The following is a 15,332-nucleotide window of genomic DNA, read 5'->3' on the forward strand; positions in this document are numbered from 1 at the left end:
GAAAACAATGGGAGTCACAGCACCAACAAATTTATTCTAAACTGAGGACCTGATGCTGCAATGGGCAAAACCTTGTAGCACTCACAAATGGGTGCAAGCTTAAGATGGGTTTCAGAGTAGCAGCCGTGTTAGTCTGTATTCGCAAAAAGAAAAGGAGTACTTGTGGCACCTTAGAGACTAACCAATTTATTTGAGCATAAGCTTTCGTGAGCTACAGCTCACTTCATCGGATGTAGTGAGCTGTAGCTCACGAAAGCTTATGCTCAAATACATTGGTTAGTCTCTAAGGTTAAGATGGTATATCTAGTCAATATTCCTCATTAGTAGTCACATATGCAGAACAAGTACCAGAGCTAATCTCCGATGTTTGAATCCACAGATTGAAACTGTGGACCCAAAATCCAAGTTGCCCACACTTACCACTATTTCAAATGTGAGATATGACGACAGGGGAGGTATTAAGATCAATTTAGGTTTTTTTTCCAGCCAACGTGGTAGCTCAAACACCTCAAAGGTGCAGCTTCATTAAAAAACAAAAAAACCACACACACACCACACTGCTTACAAAGACAGTGAAACATTATATGTGTCACGGAACAATTCACATTCATTCTCACTTATTAAAAAAATTAAATCAGCTTTATTTGCTATGGCTACAAATGGAAAAAAAGGAAATATTTAACAACTTTGTTTTAAGATACAAGACTTATTTCCTTGCACTCTGGAAGAAAATTCTGGTACTCATCCACAAATCTTTTCCCCCCCACAACACAAGAAAAAGACACTTATTCAAAAGACTGATACTTCGTACATTGAGACAGCAAGATTAGGCATACGTGCACTGTTTCTTGAAACAGATTATGAAGGAGATTTTCAAAGGCATTAGGAGCAGCAATGCACCTAGCTGCTATTAAAAGTCAGAGAGTTAGGCACTTTACTTTCACTTGTACCTTAGAAAGTCTCCCCCAGTTTCCCTGAGAACGGAGAGCCAAGCATAGGACGTGAAGCTTTAATTAGTTTTTTTTTCCCCACCCAACGGGCTCTACATATCATTAGATAGAATAAAACATTATTGATCTACTTATATTGTCAGTGTCTTTTTAAGCATGATGTAGAGTACAAAAATCAGACAGCACAACCAAATCTCCACCACTAATTTGTACAACATAAAAATGTGTTAAAGTGACACATGCTATTTGGCAAATTACTCCCCCAGTAAATCTCAGGAGAACCTCCCTTATTTTAAAACAGAAAATTAAGGCCACATAAGAAGCTGTTACAACTTAAATATCTTTCACTTCAGTGACTAGTGTTTTTAGGTGCCTAAATATAAAAAGGAATCTGATTTTCAGAAAGTGCCAAAGAACCCGCTAACTGAAAAGCAGGGGCACCCAAAAAAAAAATCACTAACCACTTTTGAAAATTCTGGTCACGGACTTTGGCTCCAACACATTCTTCTCAGACTTGATGGCTGAGAGAAACACAAATGAGGGCATGGTACTGCCAACACCATATAGAAATCTCTCTCTACTTTAAGGGACACAACAGCTGCATCTACACTGGTAAAACCTAGATAAATAATGCTCCAACAGGAGTAGTGAGAGTGGAAACTGTAGCGTAAACAAGATGGTAGCAAAAACGCTAGCACTTTGTCAGTGTGATAGCTTTCACTGATCTTACCATGTATAGAACTATGCACCAGATTTTTCCTAGTATATAAAAAGCCAGAAAGCATCTCTAAACATGATTATTGCAGAAGCCACATTATGAATTGGTCCCAATTCTGACATTTCATTTCCCTAACAGCACTTAAGCTAAAAGAGTTAACCACAATCACACTCCAAAACACAAACCACTTCCCAAACCTGCTTTAGGATTTGAAGATTTACAGCTGTGGTGCCCCAGAGTAAAGCCACACAGGCCCTGAATTTAGTCAGAAGTCAAGGCAGTGCCTGGGGCCGCAGGTAAACAGCACAGTGTGGTGTCACCAAGGCAGCAAGGAGGACATGCTGCCACACACAGGCTGCCCTGGAGAGGCATTTCAGCCCCACTCCAACCCGCAACAGGTCACACTCCCCTTTGCCTCATGGTGAGCCCCACTCCCTCACCAGCCGGGGGGCTAGTCTGTGTTATCCCAAAACTTTTGTTTGGTTGGAAAAAAAATTGGAGAAGGGAATAAAGGGAAGGTTTGAGGACAAAAGGATAGAATATCTCCCCATTACGACACCCTCCCCCCGCCGCCCCCACACTCCCCGCCACCGCGGCCCCCGCCACCCCCACACTCCCAGCCAGGCCCCTCCCGCCACCCCCACACTCCCCGCCACCCCCACACTCCCAGCCAGGCCCCCCCCGCCCCCGCGGCCCCCCGCCACCCCCACACTCCCAGCCAGGCCCCCCCCCGCCCCCGCGGCCCCCGCCACCCCCACACTCCCCGCCAGGCCCCGCCACCCCCAGACAAACCCCACCGGAACCCCACCTACTCCCAAGCTGCCCCCACAGCCGTTTCCCCTGATTCGGCCGCAGCTCCCCGCTCCCCCTCACCGTGGTCCTGGTTGAAGCCGGCGTACAGCAGCCCGTTGCCGTGCGGGTTGGCCGGCAGCAGGTTCATGGCTACTGCCGGATGCGGAGCTGGCCCGAGGCCTTTAAACCATCGCGGCCGCGGGCGGACTGAGCCCGGACGCCGACACTCCCCGCGGCCAGCGGGCAGGCGCAGGGACAGAGGCAGGCCAGCGGCTGCTTCCGACCCCGTCAGGCCGCGCGCCGAGCCAGATACCATCCACCCGCCAGGCCGGGGAGCGCCGAGCAATCGAACCGCCGCCCGTGGAGGCTCACCCCCCGCGACGGGTATGTGGGATCCACTGCCCCCTCCCGGGGTAGGGTGACCCGGGGCTGGCATGGGGGATCCAGTGCCCACCCCCGGGGCTGGAACGGGGGAGCCACTGCTGCCGTCCCGCGGCTGTCATGGGGGATCTACTCCCCTTCCCTCCGGGACTGGCCTGGGGAGTCTTCTACCCCCTGAGGAATCTCCCCTCACAACCGAGAGGGAAGCTCTGATTTAGTTGGGGTGGGTCCTGCTTTGAGCAGGGGGTTGGGCTAGATGACCTCCTGAGGTCTCCTCTTCCAACCCTAATCTTCTATGATTCCCTCTGGGGCTGCTTTGAGGGAGGCCCACATATGGGGCTGGCGAAGGTGGAGCCTGGCTCTGGGTATGCATTGAGGACCTAGAAGTCCACTGTGTAGCACCCATGCAAGCTGGGCTAAGGCAGGAATTTTCTGTTTCTGTTGTGTTATTCTCAGTGCTCGCCAGCTCAACACATTTCAGTGGAGTACAAAGGGGTGCCCGGCCTTTTCTCCCCTCATGTCCCTGATTACACCATTCAAATGGTGGCAGGTATGGAACATCCCCATCTCTCCCTGGGTATTGCTACAGCTCTCCAACATGCTGTGCCCCATCTCAATCCAAACTCTGCCCCGGATACCGATATATCATCACCCATCTTGATCTGAACAATGGCTGTATCTTAACACAGGTTTGTGTGTGCAATACCCCGTTGTGATCCGAGTGCCACCGCCTGGCCGGTCATAACTAAATGCACAGTGGTCACTTGAACTTTCTGCCAAATAAATCACGCTCTTCGTAGCCTTCTATATAGCCACAGGGACACCAAAACTTTGCATATGAGAGCCATGTTAGCAGTTTGGATGGAAGCCTCAAGGGTTACCTTTAATTTATATGAAATGGAGCAGATTGCTGCAGCTAAACTCATCTTTAATAAAGAGATCCAGCCCACAGAGGCTGCAGGTTGTGACACTGCCTCCCTTCGCTCAAGAAAAAATATCACATTCAGGGACCTATAATCTCTGTGGACCTCACTACTACTGTTTTTTCTCAAAAAGAGAAGGAGGACTTGTGGCACCTTAGAGACTAACCAATTTATTTGAGCATGAGCTTTCGTGAGCTACAGCTCACTTCATCCATGATTTTTCTATTTAGGTTACAACCCATAGACCCCATTCAGGATAGGGATCCCACAGTGCTGGACAATGTACAAACATAAAAAGACACAATCCTTGCCTCAGAGAGTTTGTAATCTAGTTTAAGACAAGGTGCAACAAGGAAGTATAACAAACAATAGGAGGGAAAGGGGATGAGGATGGGAAAACAAAAAGACAAAACACTAACAGTCTAACACTGTTCTAACCACTTTCAGCCAATCACTGCCTATTTCAATTTTATTATTATTCTTTTGTAACCACTGCCTGGCTTTTTGTTATTGTTATTAGCTATTACTATTGAGTTTTTGTGTGTGTATTACAGAGGATGCAAGCTACCTGTCTGCTGCTGAAATAGCTACAGCTGAGGATGTTCAGGGCAATACATTTAAAAAGAGGAAGAAGGGAAAACACTGTTTTGCTTGGCTGATCTCAGTATATTTATTATTCCATACCCCCCCCAAAAAAATGAAAATACTGTTACTAAGTAAGGCCCTGATCCTTCAATGACTTTTGCACATGCTTAATGTTATGCACTGAATATTCCCAAAACAAAGCCACTGTGTGTAAAATGGGACTGCTCACAGTCCATAACATTAAGCATGTACCTGAGTCTTTGAAGAGTCAAGGCCTGAGACTATAAAGTCAAGCTCTCAAAAGTTAGACAATGCCAGAATCAAAGTGGCATGGGCATGTGGTCTCCTTGTGTAGTCTTACACTTACATGCTCATGTACTAATTTTTCCACAGGGACTCAGCCTCATTCAGCAGTCAGGATGAACAGTACTTACTGAATGAGTGGCCACGCAAGATTTATTTTTATCTTTGTCATGCACTGTGAGGGCCCAGGCCTTATTGATTACACTCTAAATTCTGCCAGTTGGCTGCAGCCACAAAGGACCATTATACCAGTTGGGGATCACCTGAGCACAGGGACATTCTGTCCACATACTCTTTTTCTCAACAATGTCCCATACACAGGAGTTCTTAGCTGGCCAAATCCACTGGCTTTATGATTCCTTTGTACTGACAGAGAGGCAGAGTAGAAATCTGACCCTGAGGACCCATATTTAATTTTATACACTCCTATTTGTATCTTTTCTTGCTATGCCATATCAGCCCCCTTGCTGTGTAATGTATGCACTCTGCAGTACCAGGGAAGCCTTTACCAGGAACATGAGAAGTGAGATGAATTTTCATCCCTCTTATCGAGAGGCTTTGGCTACCATTTGCCCAAGAGGTCCACATTTAGGGAGTGCCTTTTGGACCCCCAGCTTCCCATGATATCCCAAAAAGAACTTTTTATCATCTGTGACCCTTCCTTTACAATGTGCTCTATGGTAGGCCTCTCCTTACAGACCATTCTAGAGCTACTAATGCAGAATCGGACTGCTTACAGGTTTGGTGGTGGTAGATACAGAAAATCTATTACACCATTTCTCTAAAAACTGCACTGACTACCTGTTCATTTTCAAGTGCAATTCAGGATGCCTGCTTTGATCTTCAACATCCTGTGTGGTTTGAGCCCTGTCTCTTTGGGAGGCTCTCTCTCCCCCTGTGTATTGCCATTGTTGAGATCCCCTAAGGAAAAGATGTTCTCGGTGGATGGCCCCCAACCACCGTATCCTCTTCCCTCCACCCAGCAACTACTCAAACTGTCTGTTAGTGTTTATGGCCTGGTGTAAGGTCTTTCAGCCTCATGTTTGTCTCTGGGGTAGGATGAAGTTGGATAAGTTGGTGTGTAATGTAATTTGAGAGGTTAGGTAAAAGTCTTTTGTTTTTAAGAGTTATCTATGTTAAATATCATACAGGCACCCAGCAAAGTTGCATTGGTTGCATTTTATACATTTTTGAATAAGCATGCACTGTGAAGCAAAGAACCTCTCTCTGCCTACTAGCCAGCACACCCTGTCTCCTTGAAATTACAGTTGGGAGGTGGAACAATAGCGAAATCCTCTCCTTAAGCGCTCTAGCTTTGCAGAGGGAAAGAGACACACCTCATACAGCTAAGGATATTGAATGTCCTGGAAACACCCTTTCTTTGGAATAATTAAGACAAGTATAAAGTTTGCCACAGAACAAAAACTGAACTTTGCTCTTTTGTGGCTAATTTTCTCTTTGGCATCCAACTGCAGACACACCCTTGAGCAAGTCAATGTTTTTCCTCTCACCAAACAGGATCTTATCTTTCCTTTTTCTTTTTTTTTTTTTTTAAGTAAATGAAGAGTGAGCAAAAAAGTTCTCGTCACCCATGTTTTGGGAAACAGTTTCTTTATAGTTGAAGGGAAAGAATTTGTATAGGACAAAAGTACGGAATTTTGTGAGATCTGAGTTCCTCTGTCCCAGACTTGGTGCCATCTAGAGCAGGCATGTTACTTAACCTTCTTGGGACTCAGTTCCACAGTTTGTAAAATGGAGATTATAATACAACCTACCTGATAGGGTTGCAAGGCTTACTCAGGGTTTGTAAAGTGCTGAGAAATCTTTAGTGGCAGACATTAAAATATGTTATAAATAACCTGTTCCCCCCCGCCCCAGCCTCTGTGGTCTGTCATCATTTCTCATTATGTTCTCCAACAAATTCAGACTGTAAGCTTCTGGGGACAAGGAACTTTTTTAAAGGTTGTCTATAAAGTGACATGCACACTACATAATAAAAATGCCACTACATAAAATAATAATTATCTTTGATAGTTTGTGGAGGCAGGATTCTGCCATCACTAGTATTTAGCTTCCCCCCACCATCTAATGTAATCAAAAACGAGAATTTCTCTTTTTTTTTTTTTGCCCGCCTATAGCATTTAATTGAAAATTGTATCTCCGCTATAGAGTTTTATTGAAGGGTTCAAAAAAAAAAATCCACCTCAGGAAAAAGTTATTTTCTGTTAAATTGTGTAGATGAAATAATTTCTACAGTACTTATCAGTTCCATCCTTATTAAATTATGTAGAACTTTTCTATAACACCATGCTCAAAGAGTATAGTTTTGGACATCTAGCGAGCAGTTTGAACCTAGTAGCAGTGAACCTATTGGAAGCAGGAATAGGTCTTAGAATGTGGATGATTGTTATTGATTTGAGACAAGACAGCCTGTTGTATTAGGTATGGAAGCTGAGAAAATTGGTTCTAGGCCCAGCACTGCCATATTTCCTTTGTGACACTGGTCACATCAATTTGGCCAGGGATTTTCTTTTTAAATGTATCCACTACATTTGAATGATCAGTCTGAGCTACCTAGATCATGATTTTCAGAGGTGTTGAGCACCTGTGTCTTCCACTATCTTTTACTTCAGTTGCAGGTGCTCAGCATCTCTCAAAAATCAGACACCTCAAGTTGTGGATATTTAGATTTAATGGACCCTTTGGAAAATGTGGACCTTAACCTGACTCTTTTTCTCTATCTGTACCATGAGTAAAAAATAGCGAGCTACCTCACAAGGGTATTGTGGCAGTAAAGTCAGCAGAACACTTTGAACATGTACAGCACTATTATTAAAAGCCATTCCCTTCCCTCCAACATAGAAAGGGTCATGCTTTTCACATTGTTTCTATATCAATAAGGTCAGTGCTTTTTTGCACTCTCTTGAAACAAATTTAATTGAGCCAGTAGAGCAATATTAAAAACATCTACTTTATAAATATTTAAAGTATCTTTTTGATCACAAGTTGATATATACAGTTTAAGAATGCAACAGCACATATTGTTTATGTACAGTAATTAAAAACTACAATGAGAGATAAGTGATCTATTACCAATTCAGATAATGCTTTAAACTGATCCCCTGAAATAAACACACCATTAAAGATACAAGTATAAGTCAGTTGTACTGCTTACCATTTAGGGTTTGCTTAGGGCATTTGGCTTTACATATCAAATCTTATTCTGGAAAATGATCTCACAGTCCAAACTTTCCACTTCCCTCTTGGGCTTGTTTGTTTAGCCCTTATTTATTCTGAGGAGTCAGGGCAGAGATGGAAGGGGGTGCAGTGTTTCAGTATCCAACTATAAATTAATTTGGTGTTTTTAAGAGAATGAAGATTTTACACTTTTACTATTGGACCACAAGTAAAGAATGCCAACTTGAGGGAGAGTCAGAGCTAATAATAACCCAACTGATCTGCTTTGGTACTAAGAGTTCTAGCAGAACTTGCTCTGCCTTTGCAAAATGGAGACTTTGCTTCTATCCACATGCCTGCTTTGGGATGCTCTGCTTCTGGCTTCACCTGCAAGGATCATTCAGAAGTAATGATTCCCAAAAAGAAAACAAAAAAAAGAGAGGGTGGGTGATCACCCCCCAATTTAATCTTTATAACAGAGCCCCACTGTACTTGAATGTTACCATCTGATCTTCTAACACATTTGCATCTTATCATTTATTAATCTTTTTGTTGTGCATAACCTACTGAGCTAGAATCCCAGTATAGCCTTGGCATTTTGTACCTGATAGACTTGCACCACTAGTGATCTGTTGCTATGGAGATGTAGGGACATCTATGATGATTCAGAACTATTGCTACTGCAAGATGTTACCAAATTACATTTCAACAGAGGCACTTGTAAACACTGCAGGGAAGCTACATACCACTCTCACCAAAGGTGCTGGAAATTGGTGTTATCACTCCTCTGCGTGTCAATGAGCCCAGGAACACGGTGCCACACCATTTCCATCACTTAGACACCTTTCCCCACAAACTGAGGATTTAACTCATACTGCTTTTCAAAATTTCTTATGCCACTTTTGAAGATTATGCTGTAAGAAGGGCATCCCCATGATCTATGAAACAGCTTCGCCATAAAAGGAGGGCAAGCCACCGACTGAAGAATAAAGAACAGGCTTTGTTTTTCCAGGAACATTTATTTTTAAATAATATTGTTCTTTCCCTATAAAGCAGCTCTTCAGTCACATTCCTCTTACTGTTGTTGCAACTATTGTCTTTGGCATTTTCTTCTTAGAACTACACTTTGTAGAACATCTGGTACAAAAAATGTAGATTTACAGAAAAATAAGAATATAAACCACAGATTAATCCCCAGAAGTATTAAATAACATAGCAAAAACTTTATCAAATCTGTTTCATACACTTAATGGACAAAAACATGTTGTGCATAATATTCTATATACACATTTGCAGCTTAGTTAAATTAGTGCTTTGAGGTTACCAAGGAAGTTGTACAAAAAATAATCATATCCACTACTTCAATAGTACTAGAATGTCTCACCATTTGTAAAGTTTCAATGTATACAATACATTGCATTTAAAAAAATCTCTGCTTGAATCTACAAACTGACACACTAATTTTTGCCTATTTGCAAATAAAGTTTGTGATAAAACAGATTTTTATCTAGTAAATTACACAAGTCACTTCCAAGATCTATTGTAATTAACAACTTAATAAAATGATAATTATTCCCTTTATAAAAAACACACATCTCAAAACACGAGCATTGTGCACAACAAAAATTCCAATCTAAAAGTCCAAAAGCAAAGTGTCACATCCACTTCTGTTGCACAGAACACATCATTCATTCCAAAGCAGCATTGTTATAGTGAGCACACTGTAATATAAGTCTTTCCTTATTTTTGTCAATGTCATGTGATACACGGAGCATGCTCAGCTATTCAACAGGACTCCCTGTGTTCAAGGCTCCACGTGAGGAAAGTCAACCTTGTTTTTCAGCCACATCAGGTTTAGGAAATTTTACAACTGTTTCTTGTACAATTTTTTGGTGGACTCTGTGGGGGACGGATGATTTTAGCTTTCTTTAGGCTGTTCCTTTTGTTGTTGTTGCTGGCAGTGAGTGAGTAGGAGCGTCCATGCATCATCCTGGCATTAAGGCCGTTGGCCATAGAGAAAGATTTTAGATGGCTTCGTAAGGCAACAGGGAGCGGGAGCTTGTCGACAAGATGCACAGGGGTGCAGGAAACTATGGCACGGCAGCAGAGATCTTGCAGATTCAGTACTTTAAAAAACAAACAAACATATTATAATACATAGTATGCTTTTGTCAGCCATATGGTGGCAGCACACACAGTATCATGCGTGTCCATTGTACTTTTAAAACCAATCCTCTAATTTTTCCTCTCTTTACAGTTCATTATACCCTTCCTCCAGTACTAGATACTTGCCCATAACACTAACCCGCCTTACAGAATAAAGGCCCCATCTCACAAGCCCTACACACATGGAACTTTCATTGGCTTCAGTGGAGATCTTGCAAAATTATTCCCCTCTCCCCCAAGTTGGATAGACCAAGAGTACCATTTTCAAAAATACCTCAGTAACTTTTAGAATAGCAGCCGTGTTAGTCTGTATTCCTTTTCTCAGTAACTTAGAAGCTTAAATGCCATTTTCAAAAATTACTTTCTTTTCAGTTTCATTGAATGTCAAAGATTTTGAAAACTTTTACCCCAACTCTGCCTAACACTCATACTGAACTCTCATTGCACTGCTTTCCACTCAGCTGGAATCCCATCTGAATAGCAAGACTATTCTTTGAAGCTTTGAATCTCTCACTCTGGTACCCTTATTTCATCTAGAACTGGAGGGAATCATTCAAGCTCATAAGTAAATGTTACTGGTTAAATTATACTACAAACTCCAGCAAAAGACAACTTCAATCTATGTTTTTCAAAAAAATTAAATTATCTGCATATTAATTGCTCAGAGCCAGGAAATACATTTTATTTGGATAAATCACTTGTTGGCATTTGGCAAGGAAAGAATTAATGTTGGAAGTGATTAATATTTTTACTCCCCAACCCCTACCCCCCTCAAATGCTTCCTGAGACCAGAGGTGAAAGTAAGCTGGTACGGTGTACTGGAAAGAGCCAGTAAGCCGTACCGGACTGGCTTCCCCAGGTGGCCATTTAAAGGGCTTGGGGCTCCCCGCAGCATCTGGTGCTCCAGGCCCTTTAAATTGCTTCCAGAGCCGCACTGCTGGAGCCTCCAGGTAGCGGAGGCAGCCGGGAGCCCCGGGGCTCCATCAGCGATTTAAAGGGCCCGGGGCTCCACTGCAGTAGCAGCAGCCGGGAGCCCCGGGGCCTTTAAATCACCACGGGAGACCTTGGCCACCGCCACTACGCCGGGGACACTGGCAGCAGGGCAGTAGCAGTGGCCAGAGCCCCAGGCCCTTTAAATGGCCCCCGAGCCCCCAGCCACGTCTGCAGCTGGTAGCTCCGGCGGTGATGTAAAGGGCCCGGGGCTCCCAGCTGCCCGCAGCCGGAGACTGGGGCTCTTTAAATCTCAATTTAAAGAGCCCGGAGCTCTAAAGGCTCCGCCTCTTCTGGTTGAGACCATGCCCCTTCTGGTCAAGGCTCCGCCCCCTGCTAAGGACTCCAGCATACCGGTAAGTCCTTTAAATTAGTTTCACCCCTGCCTAGGACTTAAAGCTTAGGAAAGACAGCATCTAGTACAAACTCCTAAAAACTCTACTCCCTGCTCCACAATTTTCTACAGAATAGAAAAAAGTGCCATTATATGAGGCTGCCGCTACAACCCATTCATACATCTCCAGGCTTTTCTTCAGAGATTGGGATAATTTGGGATTCAGGCTCTGGTGCTCTTGTATGATTTTTGGCATGTCCGATGCCTTTTTTTAAGGCTGTGAGGAATATTCTTGTCTTACTGCTTAAGTGAATAAGGAGTGTAATACTGCACAAATCAAAATAAACCTACACCAGTTTGTTAATCTAGTTTTTGGTAGGGTACCTACTTAAGTTAGGGAAATATAAACCTTCTTCAAAGCCAGTAAGTCCTTTTAAAAAACACTTACATTTTGCTACAATTTGTACCAAAAAAACCCATCCAATTTTTATTCCAATAAAAAAACCCTATTTAGATATCCAACAATTAGGTCAACTGAGCCTATTTTCATTTAAAAAAACCAGTTATTTGTACTCTATGATCCAGTTTTTCCATTAACCATTTCCATGCTTTTTTTCTTGGAATCAGCTGAGGTGAGTCATCTACTAATGTACCTGTTCCAAAAATTACTTTGTTAAAGCATAAACTGTAGTAATCCTCAGACAGAGTCTGATCCTGCAAGATGCTGAGCATCCTCAATTCCCATTGACTTCAAATGGAAATAGAGGGTGCTCAGCACCTTGCAGGATCAGACCTATACAGTCTGATTGCTATTAAAAATGAATCATATAAGCCAGTGACTCAATTAAATACTTAATAGATCCAAATTAATCAGTAGATGGCTGTCACTGCACAATTATTTTCAGATGCTTTTAAAAAAAGCTTGTAACAAGAAGTTCATCATAATGAAGTAATGAGAATACAGAATTACCATACTTGATTAAACTAATGGGTCTCTCAAGTCCAGTAACGTCTCAGCAACAGCTGCCACTACCAAATGCTTCTGAGTAAAATGCAAGAAACCCTCCATTAAGTAACTATGGGATTAGCGGTCTCCAAGGAACGTTTCCTCCTTACCTCCAGTAAACGGAGGCTGTCTTAAGCCCTGAAGCATGAGGGTTTATATCCCTTCCAAAACATTTTTTTAAAGTATTACTGTAACAACTATGCATATTCATATTATTCCTAAATAATCTCTTTTTGAATCTTGCTCAGCCCTTGGTCTCAGTAATATCCTGTGGCAATGGGTTTCACAGGCTAATTTTGCATTCTCTGGGGAAAATATTTCCTTTTACCAGAACTGAATCTGTCACCTTTCAGTTTATTGAATGTTCCCTTGAATTATGAAAGGGTGAACAGAAGCTCTCAATTTAATCTTCCCTAAATTATTCATTATTTTGTACACTTATCACATCCTTACCTCTTATTTAGGGTAAAAACAAAAACACAAATTTTTTCAGGTTCTATTCACCTTGTTTCACTGTCAGCATGTGTCATTTAAGGAAAGATCAGCTAATAACATTGTTAGCAAACCTGGTCTCTTTACATTTTTATTTAACAAAAATAAATTAATAAAGCATTTAAGGTACATGTCTCAAGGTTTTCAGCTTTTCACTATTACTTTTAAGACTTTCAGAGGTTCAGTCTGACAGTTCTAAGAGTAATGAAGAAGAATGAACAAATGCATATTGTGTTTTGCCTACCCTTGTTTGGCCTCCAGAGCCGGTCCATCCCATGTCTCATTAACACTATCCTTGCCAGCTCAGTAAAAGACTCTGTGATGTTAAAGTTACAAAGTGGGCTAACTTCAAAAAAAGTCATGCCTAGTCTCTCGGCATAGGCTTGTGCTTGTTCAGTGGAGACTTGACGCTTGAAAGCTAAATGAAGGCGATTTCCAACCAGGATTTTAGGTACACCAGGAGCATGCTGAGTGAAGAGAAGCAATAACAGATTAGTGTTATAACCCTTCACCTCATCCTCCAATAAAATACTGTAAGCTTTTCACAAAGATTCAGAAACAATGCTGTACTCATGAAGCATGTCAAGTCGCAAGAGGATGTATGACATGATGGAAAAGTAAGCATACTTACTGTGACGTTGCACTCCATATGCTTTATGAAAATATGCTTATGAATGTGAATATGATGCAACTGGAATATGCTTTATGCAAATGGTCTCTTGTAAGGTATCATTACAAAGCTTATAATCTATTGCGTGTGTTCATCCTATCTATTTGCATGTATTATTTCTATGTCTGGAGTTAGGAGAATAAGATATAAACTTGTATTACTGATGTAACCATATTAAGTGGAAGCCATTAAGGGTGCTTCAGAATCAATGACCTGTAAATGGCTCTGTTTACTTGCAAACCTTCCTGTGTATGTGTGGGCCAGCCCAGGAAGAATGGAGGCTGGGTCTCACAGTGACATGTGATTATGTCACATGATGCTGGAACCCATCTTAATCCTTGTACTGGGGATGGGGACAAGCACCCACAAGATTCCTGCCTGTGCCAAAGCTATAAGAGGGGGTGGGTGGAGCAGGACAAAAGAGGCTGCCAGTCATGAGAAAACCCCTGCTTACCACCTGAGATGTCTGCTGGAACGAACAAGGACTGTACCAGGGGAAAGGACTGGGCCCAGACTAGGAAGGAGTCTTGTCTGTGAATGAAGCTTATTAGAACATCTTTGAGGGTGAGATAGTACCTGTAATCAGTTTCTAAATATATAAGGCTTAGACTTGTGTGTTTTATTTTATTTTGCTTTGTGACTTACGGTATGTCTACACTTGCAGAGTTTTTGAGCTGTAAGTTTCACTGGTGATAGGGAACTGGTGAAAGAAAAGCACCGGTTTGTGTACTCACTTAATTCCTCAGGCATCAGCAGGGACAAAAGTAATTCCAGACACTTACTGATACAGGGCTGGGGCCGGTGCCTCAGGTGGAAGGGGCGGGGCTGGGGGTCAGCATCCCCCAGCCAGCCCTTCCAGGCTGCCTGGCCCGCACCGCCCAGGGCTCCAGTGGCGATTTAAAGGGCCCTACTGCAGCAGCAGCATCCAGAGCCCCGGGCCCTTTTAAATCGCCGGCCCTGGGGCAGCTGCACCCTTTGCCCCACCCCCGCCTGTCGGCGGCTGAGAGGAGGCAAAAGGGGCAGGGACATTAAAGCACTGCAGTGTCCTTTGCCGCAGCAGCACTTTAATGTTGCTGCATTCCCCCGCCATGCCCCCATCAGTGGCCCTCCTGGTAGGGGGGCCGCAGCAATGCTAACGCCGATGGGGGGTCGCAGCAATGCTAACGCGCTGCCACGGCAAAGGACCATCCTTAAAGCACTGCTGCGGCAGCACTTTAACGTCCCTGCCCCTTTGCCTCCCCTGTCAGTGGCCCTGCCAGTACGGACCCTACCAGCAGGGCCGCCGACGGGGGAGGCAAAAGGGTCAGGAAGATTAAAGCGCTGCCACGACAGGGCTTTAATGTGGGCTGCGTATGGGCTGGTGTGGGTTCTTACCAGTATGCCGTACCGGCCCGGACCAGCTCACTTTCACCCCTGGGCGTCAGAGTTTTTACACTAGCAGCACTTCCATCACCAATGAGAGCAGCGCTGTAGGGCAGCTATCCCACAGTACAGCTCTCCAGAGGTCTTGTGGGAAGGGGGGGCTGAGCGGAAGGCATTCTGGGTCCCTGCTCAGTGCCCTGTGCTGCCCTGCTTCATGTCCCAGAAGCCCCATTACTTCCTTGTTTATTTCATGGCATTTTTTTAAAAAACCCCTGCTGTCTGGCTGCTTTCCCCACCATAAGCTACAAGCAAAAGGACAGGGACTTTTAAATATCCCGGGGCTTACAGCGGGAGGAGCAGATGTCCATTTACCTGGCATCACAGCAGCGGAGATGCTGGCTAGAGTGGTCACTTTTGGAATTGTGGGATATCCTTCGGAGGCCAAAAGGTGTTTACGCTGGTAGAATGTGTCTTCACTTTCAC

The 15,332-nt window shown here is 43.5% G+C and overlaps 2 protein-coding genes across 5 annotated transcripts in view; both read right to left on the minus strand.

Annotated features, from left to right (window-relative positions):
* Window positions 1–2,785, minus strand: part of WDR45B (WD repeat domain 45B) — a 30,001-nt gene extending 27,216 nt beyond the window's left edge. Inside the window, exon 1 of one of the 3 annotated variants that reach the window (XM_073311253.2) lies at window positions 2,542–2,785. In XM_073311253.2, coding sequence (XP_073167354.1) covers window positions 2,542–2,776 — 235 coding nt within the window. In that variant the 5' untranslated portion in view covers window positions 2,777–2,785. The remainder of the gene's footprint in view (window positions 1–2,541) is intronic. The other 2 variants (XM_073311252.2, XM_073311254.2) reach the window with 2 other exon arrangements.
* A 6,043-nt stretch (window positions 2,786–8,828) lies between these two features.
* RAB40B (RAB40B, member RAS oncogene family) overlaps window positions 8,829–15,332 on the minus strand; it is a 60,771-nt gene continuing 54,267 nt past the window's right edge. For both annotated transcript variants that reach the window (XM_073311255.2, XM_078848478.1), the window contains 2 exons: window positions 13,062–13,284; window positions 8,829–9,955 (listed from right to left, as the gene is read on the minus strand). In XM_073311255.2, coding sequence (XP_073167356.1) covers window positions 9,684–9,955; window positions 13,062–13,284 — 495 coding nt within the window. In that variant the 3' untranslated portion in view covers window positions 8,829–9,683. The remainder of the gene's footprint in view (window positions 9,956–13,061; window positions 13,285–15,332) is intronic.

This window comes from Lepidochelys kempii, chromosome 14 (genome assembly GCF_965140285.1).
Source record: "Lepidochelys kempii isolate rLepKem1 chromosome 14, rLepKem1.hap1, whole genome shotgun sequence".
Classification (NCBI taxonomy): domain Eukaryota; kingdom Metazoa; phylum Chordata; order Testudines; family Cheloniidae; genus Lepidochelys; species Lepidochelys kempii.